General features: G+C 48.9%; 1 protein-coding gene across 1 annotated transcript; it reads right to left on the reverse strand.

Moving 5' to 3' along the window:
• Positions 1 to 3,223: 3,223 nt before the first annotated feature.
• Positions 3,224 to 27,456, reverse strand: rnf144ab (ring finger protein 144ab). Its single transcript, XM_030087361.1, has 8 exons — positions 26,941 to 27,456; positions 11,066 to 11,216; positions 10,633 to 10,737; positions 9,660 to 9,720; positions 9,031 to 9,247; positions 8,144 to 8,291; positions 7,786 to 7,875; positions 3,224 to 3,615 (listed from the first exon to the last, which is right to left on the reverse strand). The coding sequence occupies exons 2-8, from the start codon at positions 11,198 to 11,200 to the stop codon at positions 3,316 to 3,318; spliced, it is 1,056 nt and encodes a 351-aa protein (XP_029943221.1). The 5' UTR covers positions 11,201 to 11,216; positions 26,941 to 27,456; the 3' UTR covers positions 3,224 to 3,315.
• Positions 27,457 to 27,468: the final 12 nt, after the last annotated feature.

Consider the following 27,468-nt stretch of genomic DNA (forward strand, 5'->3'; position numbering starts at 1 on the left):
GGGATCAATAATGTGTGTAAAGTTCTTCTCCCCCACTGCTGATGTGGGGCCCCGATGCTCGGTGCTGTGAAAACCCTCAGAAAGCAGAACAGGCTGAGATGACTCGGAGTTTCTTTTTCTTTTCTTTAGTAGCTGCATCATATCACACACATCACTGATCATATCAAGAAGTTAAACACAAAACCCAAATACAGTGCAGCGCTTACAGAAAGAAGCATTTAAATCCTTTTTTCTTGTTTTCTATTTTTTGTCCACCCTGTAAAAACAGCGAATACGTAGAAATACATGTTGAAGACAGACAGCTCAGCTCGGTGACCCTCCTGGAAACCTGTTGGCACGATTGTCAGGAAAACAACAAAAGATTTTTCTTTTTTTTAACTCTTATTTATCCATCTGTATCGGGAAGGAACGGAAACCGGAAACAAAGCAGCGGGTGACGTGGTGGAGAGGTCAGGCTACAGAAACACCAGAGGTCAGAGGTCAGACTACTGTTTAGCTACTCCTCTTAACTTCTGACAAGCTTGGATTGAGTTTGGATTTTTTTTTGTGGTGAAATGCTACATGAAGGCATGTGACGGGATAGAAGAAGGGCTTATGGGAAATGGCGGAACTAGAGGTGTCAAACAGCAGCTGGTTCATCCCCTTCAGGCCGGACCAGTAGAACCGGAGCAGGATCAGTCACCAGCGACGACCTTTAACTCAACATTTCAGCTAAAAATACAACAAAGTTCTGAGATGCTGATGCTAATACGCTAGTTTATAATGCAGCTCGCCACATTACAAACGAGGAACAGGATTTATTTCTACCGATAAATTTCTGATTCTCTTCGTTTTTGCTTCACTTGATAGAAGATTCACTCTTCTATGTGACGTTTTCCTAGAAGTTTGTGTGACTGGGGAATGGCTTAGTTTGATTTGAGGATGGCAGAACGGGGCATTCTGACGCTTCTGTGCTTTACCAACTTCCTGTTTTGTTTTGGGAACAATTCCAGATAAATAAATAGAAAATATTGTTTGAGAGCAGAAAAACCCAAATCGACCTTCTGATATGATGTGGCATCCCACAGGGCTCAGAACTAGAAACCCAGTTATGTATACTGCATATAAATGATGTCTTTATGTTTAGTTAATATTTGCAGAGAACACTGATGTATTTAGCTCAATACAGGACATGAATTAATTGATATATCAAGTTTAAAAATAGAGCTCAGTGTTAGTTATCACGAAATAAATGAAGATAAAATTAAATGAACGCTTACTGAGCTTTAGAAAAAACCTTAAAATGTAAAATAGTTGAGGGTGATGATCAATAATATTCACTGATGTTTTATCCTTTTATTTACTGAGTAATCTGAGGAAATTCAAAATAAGCTTTAAGCTTTATTTCAATATTTGCTTTCTGCTGTGAATTAATTTTTCTTATTTTTAACCCAAAATAAACTAATCGTTATAACTTCTCTCACGTCTTGTATTTTTTCAGTTCACAGACGTTTCCTGTCGTTTTAGCTCTGGTTCCCGATCACGTTGGGTTATTTTGGAGAACTTTGTCTCTTTTGGAGGTGTATCCTGTCTACCCGTCCACTGAGGCTGTTGGGATGAACCCTGCATGTTTGACACCCTGGTTTAGAGCGGACTTCACATTGAGAAAGATTTAAACATAAACTGTTTTAAAAAACCCCCACAGATTTCCATTCATAACTTAAAAAAAAAAATCTTTGTAAAAAATCCACACAAAAAAATGAGATATTTTAAAGATGGCCATTTTTCTGCTCTGTAGAATCAATGCAGTTAAACAAAAAAAAAAAAAAAAACCAGAAACAGCAAACAGATGAGAAGTAAAAAGGGATTTTGAGAACACCTCCCTGATTGAAATTAAAGCCACGATATGCACATGCACCCAAAACCTTCCTCCTCGTCAATGATCCGTCCTCTCAGTGAAAATGTACAAACTGCATAGATAAAGTGATAAAAGTTCACAGCAGCCTCGTTTTTCTGTGCCGAAAACATTCCTTTATGTTCAAAAAAAAAAAAAAAAAAAAGCTGCTTGCTCTGGAACACGAACACTTGGACCACCAACGTATGCAAGTTTGCAGATGTGAGTCTTTGTTAGTTGAGGTGACGGGTCTGTGTTGGGGGGGGGGGGGGGGGGGGGGGGGGGTCACTGGGGGGTCACTGGTCTTTACAGCATGGCTATAAACAGGGCGACATCATTCCATCATCTGGAGATAAAGGGCTTCTCTGAACGTCTGAAAATGCCTTGAAACGTTTTCCCTGGGATCAAAGGTTGGGTTTGATTCTTTCTTAATGCACATGGGGGGGCTGGGGGGGGGGGGGGGGGGGGGGGGTTGCCTGATTTTGGGTCGTCTCAATTTAAGGCGAGCAATTTCTATTTGGCTGCAACGGCACGACAGGAAGTGACATCTGTTTGAGAGAAAATCCACCACATGTGGAAACGTCAGTCCTTACTGCTGAACTCCGAGGTCCACGTCACGCAGGTTCCACAGGAGAAAGTCTGTCAGAGTCCCTCGCCTGCCGAAACAGGGAGATTCAGAGTTCCCCTTCATGACATCATGCAGGGAATTAGCCCCGCCCACTGAAATAAACCCCGCCCTCTGGTAGTGGATCCGCCCTTTAACTCTCCCACAGGCTCTCTTCCTCCTTCCAAACGCTACAGCGACGCAGACATGGCAAAGGAAGGAGCTTCAGCCAGTGGGCGTGGCCAGACAGCTCATTAGCATAAAAGGTCCTGTTCTCAGCAGAGCTCGCTGGAGGGACGTCGACACTGGCGGGATTTGTGGGGAAAAACGTTGCTGGACCTCCACCGCCTTTTCAAAACTGTAACATGGGAGTTTAGAGGGGGCCGCCACTCCGACCATGGAAACAACACGGTGGTCTCACACCACCAACCACTAAAATAAAAAGAAACAAACAACTTGTCTGTATAAAACTTTAGAGCTAACAAAAGTCCACATTTTTACCAAAACAGAGAAAAAAATGCATATTTTGAGATTTGAGTGGCGATCCCTGTGGAACGCTCTGAGCGGCAGCGGGAACTCGGACACGGCTCGGAGCGCGGCTCTGCTGGAAGCGGGGGGCGGGGCTATAAAACACTGACATCGTTAGCGGACGTGCTGTACAAGGAGCGGAGGGGCGGAGCGCGTCTCTGCGTCCGTGTGCAAACCGAAGGACGCCGGGCCATGCTACCGCCTCCACCCGCACAGCTACAGACGGGGCGGGGGGGGGGGGGGGGGGGGGGGGGGACCAGGAAGTACAGCTCCATCTGAAGGACGGAGGCTCCGCCCCCTCCGGCCCTCCTCAGGCCCCCTCCATGCAGGGCGATGGAGCCCCGAGCGGCACGGGCCAGGAAACGAAGCTCCAGAAGCAGGTGGGGGGCGATGTGGGCTGGGCGGGGGGGTGGAGGGGCAAATGAAGACGGCCGTCCTGAAGCGCCTCCCGGTGGGGGTGGGGGGCGGGGGGGGCGTCTAGGTGGGGCAGCGGGTCGTCGTCGCCTTTGCTGCACTTGCACTTGCAGCAGAGGACGATGGGCGTGGCCAGGAGGAGGAAGGGGGAGGCGACCAGCAGGAGCAGCCGAAGCCGGCGAAGATCCCCCACGACCTGCAGGGGGGGGGGGAGATCACCATCACCTTCATCATCATCATCATCATCACCACCCTGTCAGGCAGATCCTCCACATGTTGACCTGGTTAGAAGTTTAATTTGTTATAATATTGAAAGAAAGACCAGAAAATACAGCTTTAGATTTATAAGGATCCACATGGTTATGATTCAGCTGAACAGGCTGAAGTGACAGAAGATAAAATAACTCCGGCTGACCAGCAGAGGTCACTGAAGCTCCTCATGCAGCAGCTGAAGACCAGGAGAGGAGAGAAGACCTCTCATCATTCACACCATGTTTCTTTAGTCAGACCTTTCACAGTAAAAGCGCCGGGTGTCAGAGGAAGACTCCAGCAGCAGACGATAATCAGCCGTCCTGTTAGCGGCTGTTTGCTTTGGGAGTCAACAAAATAAAAGCAGAACTGTAAATGTGCTGGAAAAACTGACAAAAATAATGCTGATTTCTTTTTTTAAATTAATAATATTATTAAAAAAGAATAAAATTATTTTCCAAAATTTTGAACGTCAACATTATAAAACACAGAAAAAAAAAAAAAAGGGGGAGCAGATTACAGAGGATAAACTCATCTGGAGAGTTATTCTCTCAATGTGTTCAAGTTTGTGTTCAAGCTTTGTTTAATATGTGATATAAATCACTTTTCTGTAACCTCTGACATGCTGCTCTGGCTTTACGGGATGAAGGGAGTTTTGTTTCCACTGCAGGTTAAACGCCCTGTCCAAAGAGAGAGGGCAGCGTTATGTAACGAGGACCTCTCCCATCCAGAGGCACAAAGCATCTTGCTGTCCTCGGCGTTACGTAACGGACGGCCGGCCTGGACGGCGCCGGGACGACCGCCGTCCAGCGGCTCATCTGACGCTCCACCTGTCCACCTGGTCACCTGTCCACCTGGTCGCCTGTCCACCTGGTCGCCTGTCCACCTGGTCACCTGTCCACCTGGTCGCCAGGAATTCTGGTTTCACCAAATCAAACTCAACCAGAAGGCAGAGAGAGTTCTGCAGCAGCACAACCTCTCTGGATGACCAGCAGGGGGCGACACACACCAGCTGATGAACAGCCAGAGAGAACATGAAGCTCCTGACAGGAGGAGGAGGAGGAGGAAGAGGAAGACTTCACCTTCATCCAGTCAACCAGAGGTAGAGGTCAGAGGTCGGAGACGGTTTCATCCAAATGAAATTCAGAAAAAAGCCTCACGTCTAATGACTGAGGCCAAAACTGAAATTAGAACTTCATGACATTTTAGCTGTTATTTTACTGGATTTATTCCCTTTGAACACTTTAACACTCCGTTCTCTTTCTTTAATGGCGTCTAACTTTCCTCAAGGCAAAACTGCTGAAACAGTTTAAACATCAAGGGGAAGCGAACAATTTAATTTAAATAAATAGAACACAAAGTCCAGTGTGGGTAACAAAACGTTTTTAAAACTATTTAAAGGTGCATTAAGGAGTTTTACAACCTTAAAAATACTCATTTTCCAGCATAAATATGTTACACATGTTTAATGATGTGTCCAATGTGCCCTGACATATTCATTACCAGAACCTCTAACAGGCTAAACTGTCACTTGAAAGTCACAGTGCCGGTCCGGCTCCAGCAATTTTTTGGGGAGAATTTGAAAGGAATGACGTTAATGCGCGCTCCGGCTCCTTGAATTTCGATTTGTCCGCCATTACTCCGCCAGATGCTTAGTGAGCAACAACTGAGCAGGATCTTCCAGGAAGTCAGAACAGACTGGCTTCCAGCACTGCCACAGCTCCACACAGACTCCACCAGGGAGGAGAAACTTAAGTCTTACTGGAGCGCTTCTAAACGAGCGAAGACGGAGTCCCCCTCTTCCGTGCACGCGAGCCACAGGGACGAGTTTTCACTAAGCTGCATTACGACCAAGGCCTGCAGATGGCGCTGTTTCGCATAAAACGTGCAAACTCCTTAAGGCACCTTTAATGGAAGTTATTTCCCTCTTTCTTTTGAAAGTTTGTCTTTCTTCTACACACACAGCACGTGTACAGCACGTGTACAGAAGTTTACTTTAATTTGTTTTTTTTAAAGGGGATTTTTTTTCTGTGTCTATTCATTATTTTTTTGAAAGCCAGAACTTGATTTGTGCCTCTACTTTACAGGTATCCTGGAGGATCCTTAGAACCAACCAGCACTGTCTGGTTCCAAATCGTGATTGGGCAGTCATAACGGCAATCAATGTGGAAACGCGTCTGCGTGATGACATATCATGTCGAGTTGTCGCCTCTGGCGCTCTGGTTTGGAGCCGCCATGCGCAGAGCTTTGTTTAGGAAGTGATGCAGCGGGAGCGACCAGAGCACCTCGTTCAGAAGCGGCTTGCTCCTCCCGGCGCCTCCGAAGATGGCCGGCCACAGAAAAAAGAACACAGTTTAGATGGCAGAGGAGAGAAGACAGGCCGTAGAGAAGAAGGCAGAACGCGTTTCACTGGGAGATTCCTTTACGAGGCGGCGGACATTCAAAGCACAAACGGGATTTATACTGATCAGGACGAGGGGAAGTTCCTGCTGGACAGGTGAGCTGCTGATTATCACATTCAGACGTGTTTCTGCTGCATAAACACGTCAGACACGACTTTACGGATCGTATTCTGATGTATGATGGGAAGAAGAGTCGACATGATTACAAGTGTGTTTTAATCCTGTGAAAGACGACGCTCCAGCTGCGCCGATGTAAACAAACTGACATGCGGCTGACGTGCGCGCTCCCACAGTCCTCATGCAGGGAGCCGCGCATGGCAGCGCTCCAGAAGTGGCAAATCGGCCATGTTGTACGAAATCGGCAGAGAATCCTGGAATATGCCTTTAATTTCTAATAATTTATTTTATTTACTCTTTTTATCTAATGATGGAGTTTTACTTCCTTTCCTTTCTTCTGCTTGTTTTTAACCATTTCTGACATTTTATCCATTAAGTTTCTAGTTTTATACACTCTGAAATGTTTGTTTTTTCTAATTTAATTTTTCTAGTTACTATGGAAATTTTGGTTAATATTACTTCAATAATCGAACATATTTGTCTGTTTAACCCTTTTGCTGCTTTAAGCTGTGTAAACCTTTCTAATTGTTTTAGGGTTTTTTTTTAATTCTTTACTCTTAGTTTATTTGAAAACTTTTCCTCTTTACAATTTTTAGTACTTTCCCCCCCCTTTTTTTTTTCATTTTTGGCTACTTTCAGTAAATTTGAGGTGTTTTGGACCTTTCTGAATGTCGAAGTAAGATTGTGTTTGTTGAGCAAATGAAGTTAGAACTTGGCCCTCAGAGAGGCAGACCTCCGCCACAGCTCAGATCAGTCACCAACAACCAGAAGAACACCAGATATAATCACACAACACTGTGATCGGGGTGTGATCGGAGCGGAGCGCTGCAGCGTGCGGCGCCTCTGTCTGCCGCCCTCTCTCCCTGTGTGTGTGTGTGTGTGTGTGTGTGTGTGTGTGTGTGTGTGTGTGTGTGTTTATCTGAAAAGGAAAACCGAAAAGCAACATAATTTGTTATTTTACGTCATTTTAATGTGAAAATTTACCGGACTCTTTCGTATTTTCTGTTCCTGACTTCCTGTCCGGTGCGATCTGCTCTGTCCAGCTTTACAGCTGGCGGTGCACGGCGCGCGGCTCGCGGGGAAAATAGAGAGGAGCGGAGCGCCGCGGTCCACGGCGCGAGCCGCTCCCCGCGCCTCCTGTATGAACCGTCAGGTAGGTTAAGACGAGCGCTTCCGCCTCCACACACGGCGCGTCCTGTGAACCAGGCGTTTGTCGCCCCTGTCGGCGGACCTGCCCGACCATGTGAAAGACTCCCTGTCTCTCAATGATAAAGAATCCTTTAAAAGATTTCTGGATCCAGACAGTGATCTGGATCATCACCAAAATTTAATCAATTCTAAGTTAGCCCAAGACCCACCTTTCCACAAAGTTTCATTGCAATCCGTCCATTACTTTGTCTGTGATCTTGCTAACAAACCAACAAACGGACAAACGGACGTGATTCCATGACCTCCTGGCGGAGGTAACAAGATTATTTTCATCATGTAGTGAAAAGTTCCAGACGTCTCGACTCAGTGGAGTCTGAAGAGGTGAGGAGTCTGTCAGGAGAGGCAGGAGTGAGTGTGTGAGTGTGTGTGAGTGTGTGTGTGTGTCTCACCTGTGTTCGGTGCCAGATGACGGAGGCCCTGGAGTGTCCCAGCTTGTTCCGACACGGCCCTTTGTCATAGTGGATCAAGAGGAAGTCATCCTGCAGCACACACACACACACACACACACACACACACACACACACACACACACACACACACACACACAGGGCCCATCAGCAGGCTGAATGTTTGGCTCAGCTCCTCTCAGTTCAGATTACATAATCTCAATCATAATTCTCCCTCGTCTAAACAACAGGAACATTTCTGAGATCTCTGCAGGTGAAGCGACTGAGGCGGCGGCCATGCGGCGGCGGCCATGCGGCGGCGGCCATGCGGCGGCGGCCATGCGGCGGCGAGCAGACTCACGTCCAGCGACTCCAGGCAGTACCAGCAGAAGGCGTGTTTGCAGTTCTTGCACATCATCTGGGCGCAGCCCTCGTCGCGCTCGATGTACACCTTGCACTTGGGGCAGCGCTTGATGGGCGCGTCGTCCTCCTCGCTCTTGTAGAAGGAGCTGGAAGGCAGAGCAGAGGGGGCGGGGCCTGTCAGTGACGCTCGGGCTGATGCCGGCGAACCCGATTGTGGTTCTTGGTCACCAAAACTGGGTTTTTACTCGCAAATGTGGACCGTCTAAATGGAGCGCCGCTTTCGGAGCTGCAGTCTGTCGGGCGGCTGACGCCGGCCGGTCCTCACCAGCGGGCCAAACCGGCGGAGCAACAACTTAGCAATGATTGGTTCGGAATTTCAAAACTAACTGTTGGTTTGGAACGGGTGGATCTGAATAAAACAACCACGTTTAAACGCAATACAGCAAACAACTTAATGGCAACATGATTTAAGAATTTTTTAAGACATTAGATGCAGATTTCGTCACCTTATTATAATATTGGCCAAAGTCACTTTAATACTGTGACGGTTTGTGAATTGAAGACTTTTATGAGGCTGGAGGAGGAGAGGCGGAGGGACTGCTCCTCGCTGAGAGAGGACGGACCGGAGACGTCCTGACAGGTCCAACAGCAGAGCTCCGTTAATCCCTCCAGGACCTCTGACCTCTGACCCCGAGCAGGTGAACGGAGACGAGCTGATCCAGCAGTAAGAGGATCAGGCTGGGAAGCGGGTCAGCTCCGACACCAGAGCCAGGAACCCCCGTCAGGAGGCCGGACGCCCAAAAACCCCGACGGGAGGCGGTCCGACGACCCCAGAGGTCAAAGCCTGAGCTGTGGGAGGAGAGGAGTGAGAGGCGGGGTTCGAACCTGTTCTCCCCGGGCAGGAAGGAGGCGGGCGGGCTGCTCTCGGGGCAGGGCTGGCCCGGGTGCCAGCTGGCCTTGCAGGCGGAGCAGAACTCCAGGGCGCAGACGGCGCACTGCACCAGCTGCGGCAGGGCGGCGGCGGCGTCGGCCTCCTGCAGCTGGCACACCGCCTGGCAGCTGGACGACGGGCACCAGGTCCGGCACGGGTCCAGCAGCACCTCTGGGGTGGGGGGACGGGGGAGACGGGGGGGGGAGACGGACATTTAACTGCATTCTGATCCAGATTTATCATTTTCAGCAGCAACGGTTAAATCTAGTGAAAATACATTTAATCTGAACGTAAACATGGTCACTGCTCTGTTTCTCCCAGTAAGACGACCTCTGCACTGAAGCGTTCCGGACGCCGCCGGGCTTCACGCTGGCCGCTCACATTCAGAATCCACCCAGAATCCTTTGCTCAGAGCTCGTGCTTCAGAATGAACCAGGAGCTGTTCACTCGCTGCAGCGAGACACCCGGCCTGGCTGGACAGCGATGTGAGCGGCGGCGGCGGCGGCGGCGGAGCGGCACGTGGCGGACACCTCCTCCCTGCACGTGCAAGACCACCCACTGCACGCCCCGGACACTGACTCACCGCGCTCAAACTGCAGCTTCTTGTATCTCTGCATCATCTCCGCGGCCACCATGCACTCGATCTGCGGCGAGACAGAGACGGGAGGACGAGTCAGAGCATCAGTGGAGGACGGGGCTGAACGGCGGCGGCGGCCGATCAAGGCCGACTCATTCAACAAACCAGGAAACGAACATGAGCTCTTTGTGAAGCAGAAAATGACAAGCTGAGAAGACTTTTCACTGAGGAAGAGACGGTGAGGATGGAAACTATTTTTAACAGACGTTGTATATAGTTGGTCTACATGGAGCTTTATTTTGAAAGAAAATCCAACAAGGTGAAAAAGGAAATTCTCTCTCTGTTTGATTCCCGATCAAGACGCTCTGGTCAGAAACCAGCGGCTGCAGGAAGGAAGTCTGCAGGCTGGAGCTTCAGCACTGACTTTGAATTCAGCTTTAGAGCTGATGGTTTGACTGATGGACGCTTTAAAAACTGCCTTCAAATGCAAAAAAACACCGTTTAGAATAACGATCGACCGATATGGCTTTTTTAGGGCCGATGCCGATTATTGGTACTTATGGAAACCGATAACCGATATGTCACATCGATATTCATTTACAGTAAAAATGAACATTTTGGTGTCAAAATTTAGCTGTGAGTGGGAAATTGTTACACAGCCCAGAGTAGTGACTTCAGGCAGAGACAGAGAGACGGCTGTGTATATGATCCAAAGACCTCGTTTTTAAATAAATTTATTTTAATCTGAAATTGGTGGAAAAGAAGGCGGATGCCGTTTATTAGAAAAATGCTCAATATCGGCCGATATAATTGGTCCATCCTTAAACAATGCAAGGAACCGAGGTGCTGAAACGAAGGCCGACATGATGCTATGAAGGAGAATATGTGATGAAAAGAGAGAAACATATGGAACCTTCCAGATCAGGTCCTGCAGAAACACCCAACCTGAACGTCTCGGACGGCAGCCAGAGAGACCCACCTCGCTCTCCTGCAGGTGTCCTCTCTTGGGACAGGCGGAGTCCGGACAGCTGATGGCCGTCTCCAGGCCTTCTTTGATCAGGAGTTCCACGTACTGCTTCAGGCACTGCGGACAGACAGGACACTGATGGATCCACGGCGATCGTGAGGACGAGGTCAGATTAGGGTTATTTGGTTTCTGTGGTCCAGATGCTGGACTCGTCTCCCCCCCTCCTGGAGAAACCCTGCCGAACTGAACCGCCGCCACCCTGCCTGTGTTCCAGGAAGCGGCCGCTATTTTTAGGAGTCATTCTTCTTCGTGGTTTCCTCTGCTGTGGAGCACATGGCCGCCGCCGCTCTCATCCAGATGTTGCTACTGACTGAAGCGCAGAGAGAAGAGTGTGTGTGGTGTGTGTGGTGTGTGTGGTGTGTGTGGTGTGTGTGGCGTTCCTCACCAGTGTACAGAAGACACATTGGCACTGTGTGATGGTGGTCATCTGCTCCAGAGGGAACTCGCCAAGGCACAGCTTACAGGAGACCAGGGGGTCCACGGCCAGCTCCCACGTGGGGCGGTACCGTGCCGTGGTCATCTTCACCGCCACGGAGCTGAGGGAGAGAGGGGCGGGAGAGGAGGGGCTCAGGCAATCAGTCCGGGGAAGAAACAACAACAATATTCACACGAATGAACCAACAGCTGAGCTGCAGACGCACTAATGGATACCTCCATTTGATCCAAGCGAAGTCTGGGACAATCTGAACAGTCTGATCACGTAACAATCACCTAACGCCAGCAGTCATGAGCTCCAGGGCCGTATGGTGAGAGAGTCACAGCAGCCACCGCTCAGTTCTGCCATTTTGTGTCCAGCAGCGGTGTCTGTGCCGTTTGTTTAGGTCGGTTCAAACATGAGGCCATCAGAACGTGGAACTGAGGCAGCGAGCCTGGCTGTTGTTCACGAAGAGTTATTGATAAAGTGATTGACTGTATCTGTTACAGGCTGTATGAAGCTCTCGTAGCACAAAATCTAGCCTACCTAGCCTAGCTTAGCGGATTGACGCTGGCGCTAGCCGCTGGTATCGACGTCGCCAGCTGATCAGATAAGCTCGGCTGTTCAGTACCAGGTCTGTGTCCTGACTCCTGTTCCCGTTTGTTTTCCACACCGACGCCGTGTGACCATGCAGTGAGCTGGGACTGCCTGTCCGAGCGGGCAACAGTAACTGAGGGGGCGGAGCTTAGAGGTCAATCATATCGTTACGTTATCCACTGCTATCAGCAGCAGTCACACTGTCGGGACATTTTAAACACACACACGCCACACTGTACGCCGAAGACATGGTCAGACTGCGTGACGCAGCGTGACGCCATCTTCACCAGGAGCTCATGAACACATCCTGCTGGATCCTGCTGCAGCGAAGGCATGTGACCAGATGTGAAGGAAAAACCAAGGGAACAGCTGGATCTGCTGTGACCTCTTCAGATGACGGTACGTAGAACCTCTGGGAGCTGCGTTCAGTGAGGATTCACAGTAGCCGTTGTTCAACATCTGTATTTGAGGCCCTGAAGCCGGGAGGCAGTCCGGGTTCTCCGGGTTCTCCCGGTTCTCCTGCAGCTCTCAGCAGGAACGCTGCGAGCTCCGTGTGAAAGCGGCGGTCGGAATGAGGTAACAGCCTTCCTCCCTCCGCCGCCCGTCACTCCGTCTCAGGGTTATTTTGGGCCGTCTGGCCCCGCTCCCTCCTCTCGGTAGCCCAGAGCGAAGCGCTCCCACTCGGCTGTTTACAGGAAGTGGTCCCGCGCTCGCTGCCTAGCAACCGGCTCCGGGAGGGATCTGGAGGCGGAGGAGGAGGAGGAGGAGGAGGAGGAGGAGGAGGAGGAGGAGGGGGGGCAGGCTCAGCGGTTGGCAGAGCAACACAAACAGGGAGGGAGGGAGGAGCCGGGCGGAGGGGGGTCCTCAGACCCCGGAGAGCGCCGCTGCTCAGGACACACCGGCAGAGACGCATCAACCAGCACACTGCCTCAGAAGACGTGGAGGACGGGCTCCGATCATCAACACACTGACGGTCATTCGCTCACGAAGCTTCAGGAGCGTCGCCTCATGTCTCCGATCCGGAGCTCCTCAGTTTCTCTCCTCATCGCGTCTGAACTCAGAGACTGCAAGTGAGAGAAATCTGACCGTGACAGGATAAATACCGAGAAAGAGCGGTGGAAGTGTGGTCTGATTCATTCCGACAGCCTGGCATCCGTCCAGCATCCAGCATCGCAGCGCCGACCAGGCTCCATCATGCCGCTGATCAACTCCCATATAAAAGCTTAAATGGCAATTTGTTAGCAAGACGGAGCCAAGAATGATGAACCACGAGCCTCGGGGGAGAGAGTGGGCAGACGGACGCTCTGCTTATCAGAACGACAAGAAGAAACTTTCCCAACGGAGGAATTAAATGTCTGCTCGGCTGAGCCTCGTCTGCAGCAGTAATAGATTCATAGATTAATAGATTACTCATTAATAGGTTCACATGTTCAGTCACACGTTCGCCAACGAACCGTGTTCTGAAACACCTGTCAACAAAGATTCCTGAGCTAAAACATCCAGTTCTAAAAGACCAGTCCCACACACACCAGGCGCTCCACAGGGGGCCCAGCGTCGTGCTCAAGGACGGGACATTGAACCTGCAACCTTGATAACTGAGTCACTGCAAACTGCATGATGAGAGTCTCTTTACAGACGGTCTGCAGGACAAGAACACCGACGTTTACATGGAGAGAGAGAGAGAGAGAGAGAGAGAGAGAGCGAGAGCGAGGGAGAGAGAGCAGCAGACAAAATGAGATTTTTTTATGAGAAAAGGTTGATGCAGTGTGATCCCTCTGCTGCATTATTAACTAGATGGCCCATTATCTGACACACACACACACACCCACACACAGACGCACACACGACTGTGACTCAGAGGAATCAATAGCCGGAGAGTCACGGGTCACACACGGTCCAGAGCGGCGGTCAGGAGGCTGCAGGGCGCTCTGAGCGCCGCTCACACCACAGCGGAGGTCGTTAACTCTGAAAACGGTGTTTTCTGAAAACGGCTTCTAGTTCAACTCTTCTGAAACGCTACCGTCTCCCTCCACCGGGGTGAAGAGCTCTCGAGAGACTACAGGGACAACAGCAAACACGGCGGCCTCCAGAGGGTCACGACCCCCACGCCAGGTTGTAGTTTGATCCTTCCAGCTGAGATCCACCCCGAGCAGCATCCCTGTCAGCGAGCTGACCTCTGACCCTGGAGCGGCCCGGCCCGGCGAAGCGCCGTCTTCCTCTGGCCTCTCCTGTGTGCTGGCTGGACGGATATGGGACACAAGTCTTTTTTTAGCGCATTATAATGTGAAAACATGTCGGGGGATCCGTCGCGGCGCCCTCGGGGATCTGCTGCAGGACCATTTGAAAAGTATCCCCGTATCACTGCACTCTGTCAAGCAGTAATCTGACTCCTTCTGTATTTACCTGTCTATGTCCAAAACACCCAATATATAAATGAAATCGGAGATGGATTCAGCTAGGGCTGAAACGATTCATCGAATAAATCGAATAATTCGATTATAAAAAAGCTTCGAATTAAATTCAGTTGCTTCGAGGATTCGTTTGTTAATTGTGTACAGTGAAACTACCGTGAAACCGCTAGCGTGTAGCGCCCGGAACTAAAGCGCAGCATGTTTCCACACGAGAGTGTAAGTCGCACGGACATGTCGGAGCGAGCAGATGGAGCACAGCGCGGTTAAACGACGCGAGGAATGGAGCTGCGTCAAAATACAATTGAAAACAAATGGGAACGCGCGTTCCACCAGCGACGAGACGCGGACGCGGTGCGTTGTCGCGACACGTCAGACGCGTTTTCGCGGCGCGTCGGGGCGTTGAAGAGCAGAATGAAGAAAATGCTGGCGAAAAGGAGGAAGCACATCAAAGAAAACGCCAGAAAATGTCAAAAGTTTGGGACAACTTTAAGCGCGTTTGAGCTCGGTGCAAAGTTTGCACTGCCAAGCGGAGCTGGCATATGCTGGAAAAAAAAAAAAAGTGACTGTATTCTAAAATTGTTGTTTTGCAGTCCTTTGAATGCACTTTAAAATTTTAGGGCAGCTGTCAGTTTAAAAAGGTGAATGTGCTGTTTTGGACTCAGCTTGAGTATTCTTATTTTTGTTTTTTTTTTTGCACAAGACAGATGGCAAATTAATATCAATAGGAACTGTTTGATAATACTGAATATTGCCTGCCGTACTTGAAGTGTTCTTTAATAATCAGCTGTCATGTGCATTTTTTATAATGAAGGTAAGGCCTTAGCCCTCTCTCAGGTATTTTATTTATTTTTTATTCAAATAATTTGTGAATTTAAAGTGCAATGTTCATCCTAGCAATGAGTGTTCTTGTGCAGTTTAATAAATGTTACTGCAAGCATTAATAATAGTTCATTTTTTTTGTCCGTGGTGAGTTTTATGCTTGCCAAAATAAAATAAAAAGAAATGTAAAAAATATATATATTTATATATATATATATATTTTATCCGATGAATCGATTAATCGACCAAATTAATCGATAGATTAATCGATTACTAAAATAATCGATAGCTGCAGCCCTAGATTCAGCATTTTATTCTTTTTGTTTCTTCAGTGTTCAAGTATTTCTGTTTGGGGAAAAAAAACAAAACAGAAACAGCAAAGTGAAAATGTGCTTTTCTGCGTCTGCTGAGGCCTTCAGGTCTGCTCCACCCTCCCCTCTTCCTTCCTGCCCCTCCCCCTCCTCCCTCCTCCCTCCTCCCTCCTCAGCCAATTAGTGAGGCCTTTAAGTTCCATCCATGTCACATCCTGTCTGCGTCCGCCGGCCCAGAAACACAGAAACCAAGAGGAGGGGGGGGGGGACGGGCGGCCTGCCAGCTCCGTCTGTGGAGAGTCCACCTCTACCTCCTGACGGTTCTGCTCGTCTCTTTGTGAGAGCTCCCGGCCGAACAAACAAGCCGCACACGGCCGTACACACTTCCACCTCTTCAGCAGTAGCTTCACACAGGAGCTTTTCCACCTGGCTTCCCAGCAGGAGCCCCAGGCGTCCATCGCTCTGGGGGTTCTCAGCTAGAAATGGGATTTAACATCAGTTACGAGGAGGGACGGGTCCCGTTCACATTAGAACCGGTAAAAATAGCCGGTACCTGGGAACTGTAGCAGGTTTCACTACTTCTGTGTGATTATATGGTAATAAATGTTAATTTGATGCTGGCTGCAGACAATACGCTAATGGACTAGCATGCTAATGGATTCTAGCATGCTGATTGATGCTAGCATGCTAACGGATGCTAGCGTGCTGATTGATGCTAGCGTGCTAGCATTGCTGAAAGCAGGCGTTGTAGCTGTAGATCCGAGGCCGCTCGCTCCTCAGCCTGGATCTTGGAAACGTTTACATGAGTTTTAAGTCCCCTTTAATTCTGAATTAAACTTAACGAAAGTAAAAGGCTGGTTAGTTCTGAAAGCTAAATCAAATAGTTCCTCCACCATGTTTCTGTTCATTCCACTCTGAATTCACTCCGTTCGTTCCCCTCTGCGGCGATGACGCATGTTCCTGCAGCAGCGTGTTGTCGAGCCGCTGCTTCAAAACTACCATCAAAAGTTAAAAAAAGGTTCTCATTACGTGGTTTTCCATGTTGTAGCTGAAAAGAAAATAAATTTGAACAGGAGTTTATGTTCTTCTGGTAGATGTCTGACTTGGATGTTTAATTTGAAGTTCAACATGAAACTTGCTGTTGTTTCTGTGTTCATCCAACAGTCAGTCAGTTCAGAGTTAAACTGCTTTCATTTCCTGAAGCCACTGCCTGAATCAATATTCAGGAGAAATCTGCACTGACTATTCCTGAAAACAGGCAAGCAGTTTGAAATAAGTCACAATCCATGCTAGAATTCTACAACAGAAATGGAAGATTATTAGTTTGACCGATTTATGTTGTGTTTTTCATTTAAATCCTACATTTTCTGCCTATTTTCCCTATTTTTCCCATGTTCACGGAGCCTGGTGGATACTGGTACGTGTGTGTGACAATAAATAATCTAATCTCACAACACTACAAGCATCAGCCAGCAGTTAATCCCACCATCCTCTGTTCCGAGCAATTACAGGTAGTGTGATATATGCCACGGGTTAATCTTGTTCACACACACTCACACACACACACACACTCCTGAAATAGAACTGAAGTCACACTGGTCGCAGCCATAACAAACTAACCTACATTTGTACGCTGCAGCGCCCGGTCGGGATATTCTGGGACAGCTCAATGGCTGAAAGTGAAAGGTGACATGCTCGTGTTGACAGACGGCGGTCGGGGACAGTTTCCGTCTGTCCTTGACATGGGGGGGGGGGGGCTAAAGGGGAGAGGGGAGCTCGGAGTTGTGATAGGCCGAGTCCTGCCAGGCCCCGAGGAGTTACGCAATCACCCAAATGGATTTTGGCATGGCGAGCAGTGTGTGTGTGTGTGTGTGTGTGTGTGTGTGTGTCATGGTGACTAGCTACTCAAAGTCCCCTCTGCACTGTGGTGCAGACGGACACCAGCGGTGGTCGTCACTCGGTATGAAGAACCGGAAAAAACCTCAAATCCAAACTGTTTTCTGCTACAAGAGAAGCAAATCGTCCAAATTAGAGGCACCAGTCCACGTAAAATCAATCAATAAATAAATAATCAGGGGCTTTACAATTAATCAATCACGCTCACAGCCTCAGTATTTCATCCTCTGCCGCTGGCTCAGGATGGGACTGACCGCCTCTGGTATCAGTACTGGATCTGACTGACGGCGCTGATCCGACTGACCGATCCAACTCCGTCCCACAGTTTGGGCTCGACTGTGAACAGACCAAACCAGCTACTGACTGCAATCAGATGCCCAGTCAGACGCTCTCTCTCTATTTGAGAGGCTGAACCATGTACCTGGAGAACAGGCTACAGCGACACGAGGGATTCTGATAAAGCCTTTTGCTAGCTTAGCTTAGCATTAGCATGGCTGATGGTGGTGACTCTGTCATTTACACTGCCAGCCATCTAGTTTATAACTAAGCTAGTTGTGTTATGGCCGGTAAACGAAATGACCGGCCGTCTGGCTGACTGCTCCGAAAAGATAAAGGGAACTCATAAACAACCCAACGTAACTCTGAGTTGATCACACTTCTGAGAAATCAGCCCGAACAGGTGGGAGGAAACTGATTCTGAATCAGTTTCACCTGCTGTGGTGTAAATGGAATGAGAGGAAGCTTACAAGAAAACCCTTTAAAGCAGTGGTGGAGGCCAGGTGGAGGCCAGGTGGAGGCCACAGACCCGTCCTGTTCTGGTCCTCACCGCCTGATGATTCGGTCACTTCCGTATTTCATCAGACAGCATGAGACCCAAACTGTGGTTCGTATGAGAGCTCCCTGTAATAAATCAGAATCTTTCACCTTCCAATCAGTGGAATGACCCTTGATCAGAGTGCAGCAGACAGTTCCAGCTTTTACAATCAGGCCTGAATCTCTCTGGGTGAAAGGCAGGCGTGTGTGCAGCTCGTCGGACTGGTAACGGTGAGATTTCTCTCGCCGTGGGTTTGAAACGCTGCCCTGCTGCACCGGAGTGGGAGGTTTGCCTGTGGCGGCTGTCTGGACTGTGAATCCAGGATCGCTTCAGAAAAATCCTGTGATTATGTCAGAAATTTCACACCACGATCAAACAGACACCAGCGCTGCTGAGAGGAAAGAGGGCTGCTTTTCCTGGTCATAAGTCTGTCTGCTCTGCACTGAGAGGCTCGTTTGGCTAAAGCAAAGAAAACCTTCACTACCGGCGGAGAGCTGGTCCTGAACCGAACTGAGTTCTGTGGTCTGTGGGTCCGAGCTCCACAAGACAAAACACGGCTGTGTCTGAGCTGAACCGATTCTCTGAGGGGACAAAATCCAAGTAACGACGGGCAGAAACGAGCAGACCCCACTGGCCGAAGAGGCCGCCAACAAAACGCTGCTCTCAGACACGACTCGAGTGGCCCAGCAGCACGCTTCTGGCAGTCGCTCACAAACCAAGAGTCCCGACCACGGCTTCAATCAAAAACACTCTCCGTTTCAGCTTGAACTTCTGCAAACACTGCTGCCGTTTAACGTTACTAACTCAGAAATTTAGAAAAGTTATGTTACAGTTTACATCTGGAAAAGACACACTGCTCACATTTAGTGAGGATTTAAGGTGGATTTAATCCGATCAAAGAGACAAACTTAAAGCAAACAATCACTGACTTGATCACAATTAAATTAAAAATCCATTCACAGGTAGTGCAATGTGCATTTTAATTTAAAAATGCTGAAAATATAACCAAGAACAATTCAAACAAATGATGTGCCAGCAGCGTCTCCTTCTCAAAAACCTGGAGTGAAATAGAGAAAGAATCTAAAAATAAAGCCAAAGTTAGCCACTGCCAGACCATTAATGTTTTATCGACTTTGTTAGAGCAGATCAAGTTACTTCATAATCCAGGAGGAACTAAGAAGCTTGCACAAAATCTGAAATATACATAAGAAGAAGCAGCAGCAGCGACTGAGAACTTCCAGCAGCATCGACGTTCGGAGGTTATCAGATTATTTTTCATGTGATCAAATGAAACATTCTGTAGTGAAACATTCAGCTGGAATATTGTGGTAGTTGGAAGTCGTGATATGCTTAATAAATGACATTACAGAGGATACTGTAACCAGGAAATAAAACCTCACTCAGTTGGTATAAACTTGGGCGAGAGAAAGAGCACTGGTTAACACAGAAATGAAGATTATACATACGTGTGTACTATTTATATTAAGGTATTATATCACATATAAATCTAACACAGTCTGATGACGGCTTGACTCCAGTGAAAGAGTGAGAGTCCGTCACATTCACCACTTCATCTGGGCCAGCGCTCCCGCTGCACGGCGAGGGCGGCGGCCGTCACTGCGGCGGACAATGGAGCGTTGAGGAGCGGCGGAGGAGGGCGGCACTCCGACAGAGAGGCTCTCACAGCCCGAAAGGATCCTCAACAATTCACAAGCAACTTCACCACTGGCCGGGAGAAAGCGGCGCAGACGAGACACGAGTGTCGTCCCGGGTCCTGCTGACCTGCTGACCCCGAGACCCCGAGACCCCGAGACCCAGGCCTCCGCCCGCCTCAGCCACCCGTTCACCTCTCGTGCCCTTCAGGCCTCACACTGCTGCTGGTAACGTCTCAAATCTTCAGGCCGAGGAAACGCAGCTGAAACAACATCCTGTTGTTGCACAAAGGAAGCGAAGCCGCTAAACGTGAGGATGGGAAAAGAGGAAGTCTGCAGGTTATCTTTCATTTATTACCAAAACAGAGGATTCTCTCAGCTTCACAACTGCTCTTCATCACGCTCATTTCTTCTAATTATAGACTGATGCATTGTGGGTAAGACCTGCCATATGTGAGCCACAACAAGGACTGCACGGGTTATGAAAAACTTTTTGGAGCCAAAAAGACAGTGAGGGGGCGGGGCCAGACAGCGGCGAGGGGTGTGGCCGACATGGTCTTCAGGTGGAAATGACGACGGGTTCTGTTCAGATGAGCTTCACACATCCTGCCGTGGTTTCTCACCACAAACTGAAGCCCTGACTGACTCCTGTGACATTTCCTCCACAAGCCCACCCAACACTGAAGCACCAACTGTCTCCCGGACCAGGGCCGCCGTTACCATGGCGACCACGAGTTTTCACAAGAACTCGGTTTCCATTGCGCAGATGTCCACCGGATAGAAACAATAAAAGCAAGACACACAAGGCTGCTAAAGATCTGGAGGAGGAGGACAGACGTCTACAGTAGATTTACATTTCACCTTATTTCACTAAAAACATGCCGGCAGGTCGCATCCAGGAGAAAACCTTCAGAGTAAAAGCCTCCAGCGGAAATGAAATGGATCAGAATCATGAAAATACAGAAAGACCAACACTGAATTCACATTGGAATGACTGATAAAATGCAGAATGAAGTCTGAAAATCCGGGGTCATCTTCAGATGAGCTCCAAACAAACTAAAACCATTCATCACTCAGTGGCCAATAGAAGCACGACACAAAGTCACATGACTGCGAGAGCTGAGATGCTCATGTGGGATTCCCACTGGAAAACATCCACAACAGCCCTCTCCTCTCTGCTTGAGGCCGTCTGGTCCAGGACCGGGGGATCGAACCGGACCACCCAGGATCATCCCTTCAAACAAATTAATATCATCTGCATAAGTGTTTGTATTGATCACAGATCATGTTGAAGTTCGAACATACAGTCCATCCAGAACCCGGTTTGTACAGCCCTGACCTGAAGAACCAGGCTTAGTTCCAAACCTGCACCCCGACAGAGAGTCCAGGCTCGGTGGGTCGGGACAGATAAAGAGCGTAGTGGACGCTAATGAAACCAAGGCTCTCAACACTTCTGGTCCATTTTCCTGCTGGTGGTATCAGAATACGGGTCAGTTGACGGCAGATGGCTCCTTATTCCTAAACCCCCGAGATCTCAGCCCACCTCCTGACTCATCTCCTTCAGCGAGAGGCTTCCAGCGTCACTGGGTGGACTGGGCGAGCTGGAGCTGGAGCCCGGGCGAGCTGCGTCACTGCTTCTGAATCCGACTGGACGAGCAGAGAGCTGGCTCCAGCGGGAGCTGCTCCCGTTTGGTGAAGATGATGATGAGTGGCGATGTGCTGCTGAAGCGCAGACCGAGTCCACTGTGAGTGGAAACACTCCAGCCTCCCCCGGAGAAACGCTTCCTCCTGAAGCCTTTCCCAGTGACTAACCTGCGTCGTGAGGACGTGTGGGACAGACAACGGATTCACACACATTCTGCTCAATTTAGCTTCACTGGAAACATCCGAACAGAGCGATGGAGCATCCTCAGCACGTCACTGAAACACCAGAGAGTGATCTGGAACAGCAGCAGCATTCCAGCGCCATGCTGATGGCGTGACAGCAGTCACCTCCTGCGTGGTTTCGTTTGGATGACTGACTGAAGACACCGCCTACTGGTTCAAAATGACATTACAAGACTGAATCACGTTGGCTCATTGGGAATTACTGCAGCACATAATCAATGAAGAACAGTACAGTAGTAGTTTGTCTTTTCTGTAACTGTAATACCCCCTCCCACCACTAGTCGGAGCTACAGAGCAGCAGGACTCCAGTGAACGGCAGTTTCTCTGAATGGTTGTCCAAAGAATTAAAAGGGCTACACAGCAGAAAGCTCTGAATACTACAGTCCACGGCTCGACAAGTTTTATGAACATAACAGCCATTTTTGGGATTTTCCATTAAATCACGTTTAACTGGAGCCACAAAAAACACACCGACCCTTTAAAATGAAGTAAACACAACTCCTTTCATACATTCAGTAGTTTTGAAACAAGCACAACAAAAAAATATCTGATGTTGCATTGATAAATTTCCATATATAATTTAGGATGGTGAACATTTAATGACATTATCAGCTGCTTTTAAACCCAATTTAAGCAGTTCCACAGTTTTCCAGAATTCTTCTGACAGTTTTGACATTTTAGAATAGAATAGAAATCCTTTAATTATCCCTGATCGGAATTCCTTTGAACATTGCTCCAGAAAGAAAGGTGAATATCAAATAAGACAGAAGAACATTTAAATCAGTAATTTTAAATATTAAGGCTTGACAGTGAATAATATAAACACAGAAAGCAAGAAATTGATCAAAACAGTGTTATGGCCACAGGAAGGGAGGACACGGTAGCCATTATCTCTTTTTCTAAGACATTTTCTTTATTTTAGATTTTATTTTTGAGGTTTTTCTTTATTTTTTTTAACCTTTAGAAATTCGAGTCATTTTAGCATTTTTCCCATTTTGATTATTGTTAATCTATTAAACCTTTCAAGGTGCTGTAGGCAGGATTCCGCATCTCCGCCATCTTGCTTAGGGTTACCTAAACAAGGTGGCGATTTGACCCATCTAAGATGGCCATTTGAAACCCAGCACAGCCAATCCTGTCTTGTTTTCTCTGACATCACGCCCTTACGCAAGTTCAGCCCCTCCCACAAGAACGTGCGACGAACGCCCCTCGACCAATCACCGTTAGAGCCTCATGGGCTCTTCTGATTGGTCAAAGATACCTGGAGCTGTCAAGATTCCTTTTCAGCTCAGAACAGAGACAGATGGAAACGCTGCGCCCTCGCGGTAGTGCAGTTATGCTACACTCCTAAAGGATTATCAATGGATACTCTAACATTTAATCCAAAGAAAACACAGAAAAATTAGCATTGACTAGCAAAATCCTGCCTACAGCAGCTTTAAATCCAGGAGATACAAGTCATTTTGGAAATGACTCTGATGTGTTAGCAGAATAAAAACAAGATAAAGTGTTTATTTTAGTATAATATAGTGAAAGCTTGATGGAGCCACTGGAGAATGTCCAAAGAGCCACATGTGGGTCCAGAGCCGCAGGTTGAACAGCCCTGGTTCTGCCATTTGGCAGTGAAGAGGAAGACTGGTGTTCCTGTACAGTTTCTGTAATGTGAATGTAATCCATGAGCGGAGCCGCCCGTCACCGAACGGTAAACCTGAGACGGTCAGCAGATTCTGCAGCAGGTTACATAACAGAACCTACCTGTACACACACACACACACACACACACACACACACACACACACAATCTGTGATCAATACAAACATTTATGCAGATGATGTTCATGTGTTTGAGCTTTGAAGTAACAGTGCTCTCTCTCTCGGCTGTCAGTTCCACCTGTGAGGTAGCTTATTGACTTGGTTATTTTGGAGTCTCTCTTGGATTTTTCTGCTTCTGAATTTGACTAATTTGAATAAACATTTTGAAAGATGAGTTTGGAGGCGCTCCTCACCGATCGGGTCGATCTTTCCTGCAGGAGACACATCATTAACTGTTTGATCTCCAGCTGGAAACACGAGCGTTGTGTAGAGTTTAGTTTAGCGCTCTCTAAAGCTACTCGATACGACATTAGTCCTGTTTAGAAGGTTCATGTTGTTAAATACACCTTTCTTTCAGACAGCTTTAGCTCAAGCTGTTCAGGCCACAGACATACAGAAGCAGACGCCTCGATGACCGCAGTGCTTTCAGTGAGGCCGCCATCTTGGATGGTACACTCACTTCTATTGAGGAGGTCTTCACACTGTTGAAATCTCTGAATCTACAACTTATGACCGAGTCAACAGGGCACAAAGTGGCCATGTCCTTGGTTCCACTGTCTTCAAGGAACAGCAGCAAGCTGAGACGGCTAAGAAGCTTTGAGGAGCAGGGTTACCTGGAGGCAGCGCTCCGCCACTGTGGTCTGATTCCCGAGAGGAATCGTGTCACATTTCTAGATCAGGACCATCTCAGGCTAATCGCCTTAACACGGCGTGCTGCTTCGTGACCTGCAGAGTCCCAGCGAGTCATGTAAGTTATAGAGAGCACCGGCCATGACCATGGAGGCCTGCAGCACTGTATCTGAACGGTGACGGCAGATCTGAGTGTGAGAAACACGTTTTCTTCCTCTTCCTGCTGCAGTTTTCGACAGGTGTGATTTCAGGTGTGACCTACATTCCACAACATACAGCAACAGCAGAGAACCCTGAAGAGCAACAGCCACAACAGTTGTAGACCAAATACGAACACTTTGCAGACATTTCGAATCAGCAGAAAGATAATCCGCCGCAACTTGAACAGAGTGTGAGACAGCATGTTCATCTTCCCACGCTTCACCAAGGACATCCAGCTCAAACCGACTCTTCCTGCTTCATCCCCACAGACGCACTGCGAGGCTGTCAGAGGAATGAAAACCATGGCCTCCCGCCCATATGGTGTTAATAACACATCATCAAATCCTGACCAAACCCAACCTGACACGCACGCTTCAACTGCCTGATTTAGCAAACCGCGGAAAGCGTTTGGCGATCTGCATCGTCTTGTACGTGGGTAAAGGCGGCTGCTGCGGTCGTGAAGCTGTGATTCACTGCAGATGTTTTGGAAACAAGCAGAAGGTCAAACGGTGCTGACATAAACACGAAGTCTTTCCACCGAAACACTCTCTCCTGCCCGGCCTCAGACACTCACTCCGCTCATGCTCACGCCCGTTTCAGGGACTTTTCTCATCGTGTGCACATTTTCTTGGCATCCCCAAGTTTTGCTCCTCCTCACATCCCCGAGGGGCCGCCGGCCGCCGGTCACAGCGCTGACGAGCTGCTTTGTACGAATCATCCGGGTCTGCTCTCTGACCGTCTGCAGCTGACAGGCCAGAAGAGCCTCGGCGGCACACACAGGGAATCTACTGCACTCCTTAAAACACACAACACACACACACTGAGCCAGGTGAGGGATAAGCATGGTGCTCGAACCGTGAGGATGTCTTTGGGCCTGGCTCTAGATCGATGGTCCTCTGCCTCACTGCCAGACTTCAAGTCAGTTTCTTAGCTTCATGTGGTACAGTGTGGCGAGCTGGGAACTCAGAAGACTGTCCAGCATTAAGAGTGTGTGTGTAAGAAACAGAGTGTGTGTTTCAACATGAAGCTCCTGTGATAGTGCTGGCAGCATGAAACTGGAGTAGGAATCAATAACACATGATGAGCAGGATCTTAACGGGCCGTTTACGGCCGGGCAGTCTTTATACGTGAACCCGACGGACAGCTGTCTTCTCAGAAAGACGCCGCTCCACAAACAGTCCTCTCGTGACTCGGCTAACGCCGGTGGACCTCTCGCCCCCACATGTAGCCCGAGGGGGAGCGGAGCTCCGAGCCAGGTAGAGCCGGGAGTGTGAGGAATGGCTCCATGTCTGTAATCTGTCTGCAGCCCGACGGGACACGCTGCCTCACATGGAAATAGCAGTGACCTTTGTGAGCCTTCCACCCCGGGCACGTAGAGCTGGAGGTTCAGACGCCACGCCGTGCAGCTGCTGCACTCCAGACAGGTCTGCCAGCTCCGCAAACGCAACAGACGCTCCGGACACTTCCTGTCAAACACGCCTCATCTGGAGCCGCAAACCAGGAGCTCACCAACACGTCTTCCTTCTAGACAAAAACTCAATCGTTGGTCTACTCTTGGTAGCTTTGGTCACATGGACCAAGATCAATCCAATTAAATTTAATTTGCAACATATAAACACTTCAGTCTGATTACATTCTGATCGCATCGAAAACAGTGGTGTGGTCCATGTATTGATCCGATCCGGGTCCATGGATCGTTCCTGATGACATGTTGCACTGAGAAAAGGCCTTGGTCTTTCTCGTGGTGCAGTTTCAAAAAATAATCAACAACGATGGACGACGAGTTTGATAACTCTGGTTAATTCCTTTCGTTGACATCGGTGGGCTTCTGGGTAAAACCAGTTGTGGGATTCTGTGTGCATGTTATCAACCACCAGCAGTGCAAAGCATTATGGGATTGATCCACTGGGCCACATTTTGTACAAATAAAGTGGCTCAATATTCTGATTATTTTCTTCAGTGGTAAATGAGCCGATCTGATCCTCTAATCAGAACCGCAATTAATCAATCCTCCGACTGCTTCTCGGTTTCCTGCTGATCCGACTGTCTCCTGGTGTAAACTTGTACTGAAGGCTTTAACCAGCAGGGGCAACTTGAACACATCTGTTAGCTAGCTGTTTTAGTGATTCTACACCTTGCTACACCATGAGAAGCCATTTGGGACATTTTAGCTACTTAAGCTGTCTGACTGTTTTGGAATCCTGGACCGTTTTTGTTGAGCATCAAAACGTTCTCTTGGAGAACTTAGGTTATGCAAAATCCCCATTCTCATGGTTTTCTAACAGTAATCACTCGCTTGCAGGTGAATCAGAGTTTAACATAACCTGCAACATGAGTGACTCAATACACCATCTTGTGGTGAAAATGTGTATTGCACGCCTGAAATCAAGCTGGGTAGCTGATTGACTTTCATCTATAACAGCAAAATTATTTTCAGAGGACATCCAGACTGCTGGTTTGTCTCAGTCTGCAGATCGTTGGGAGTAATGTGTGTTTTGATGAAGGGCTGCAGCCTTCAGGCCATCATCATCATCACCATCACCATCAATAACAACAACAACAACAACAAAGCAGGCAGTGTGGACACAAAGCTCCCTCCCTGATGAGACCGAGGCAGCCTCTTCCTCTCCTCACCCTTCAGACGGGCTTCAGGGACAAACAGCTGCGATCAGCAGCAGACGCGCATCTTGCAGTAAAAAAAAAAAAAGAATGGCGAAAATGTGCGACATGAGTGTGGAAGTGAGACAGATCCATGAGATCCGTGAGATCCGTGAGATCCGTGATCCGGCCCCGGACAGGAACGGCTCGGTCTTACCTGGCTTTCTGAGAGAGCGCCGTGTTGATGGAGGAACCGGGGCGAGGGCTGAACAGATGATCTCCCGAATTGGATTAACGCAGAGACGGCCAGCGAGTCAGGCGGAGGATCCGGGGGAGGAAGAGGAGGAAGAGGAGGAAGAGGAGGAGGAGGAGGAGGCGGGGGTCTGTGGTGAAGGAGTGATGCCCCTGCTCATTCTGGAGCCTTGAACCGTCGCGGTGGGATCATCCGACCCGCTGCTGCTCTCCTACAGCGGCGGAGCTCCGGCCCTGCTCCCGCTCATCGCACATAAACAAGCGGCGCAGCGGGCGGCGGGCAGCGGCGGCTGCTGCGGCGGACCGTGGCCGCTCTGCGGAGCCTCGCGGCGGGCTGCTGAGCACGCCGGGCCGCGGCGTGTGTCCGGCGGGGGATCCGCACCGCGCTGTGAAGACCCGGGGACGCTGCGTTCACCTCCCCGCTGCTGCTGCTGCTGCTGCCGCTCTGCTCGGGAGGAAATCAGCTGCTCGGTACTGGAGGGACGCCATTAGT

Source organism: Salarias fasciatus, unplaced genomic scaffold (genome assembly GCF_902148845.1).
Source record: "Salarias fasciatus unplaced genomic scaffold, fSalaFa1.1, whole genome shotgun sequence".
NCBI lineage: Eukaryota > Metazoa > Chordata > Actinopteri > Blenniiformes > Blenniidae > Salarias > Salarias fasciatus.

What these genes read in the sequence shown, in the direction of transcription:
- rnf144ab (XM_030087361.1), bottom strand. Translation starts at nt 11,200, where the DNA reads ATGACCACGGCACGGTACCGCCCCACGTGGGAGCTGGCCGTGGACCCC. An exon ending in GAAGCTGCAGTTTGAGCGCG is followed by an intron (nt 9,248 to 9,659) that starts GTGAGTCAGTGT and finishes CCCCCACCCCAG; the next exon opens with AGGTGCTGCTGGACCCGTGC. An exon ending in ACTGCCTGGAGTCGCTGGAC is followed by an intron (nt 7,876 to 8,143) that starts GTGAGTCTGCTC and finishes TGTGTGCTGCAG; the next exon opens with GATGACTTCCTCTTGATCCA.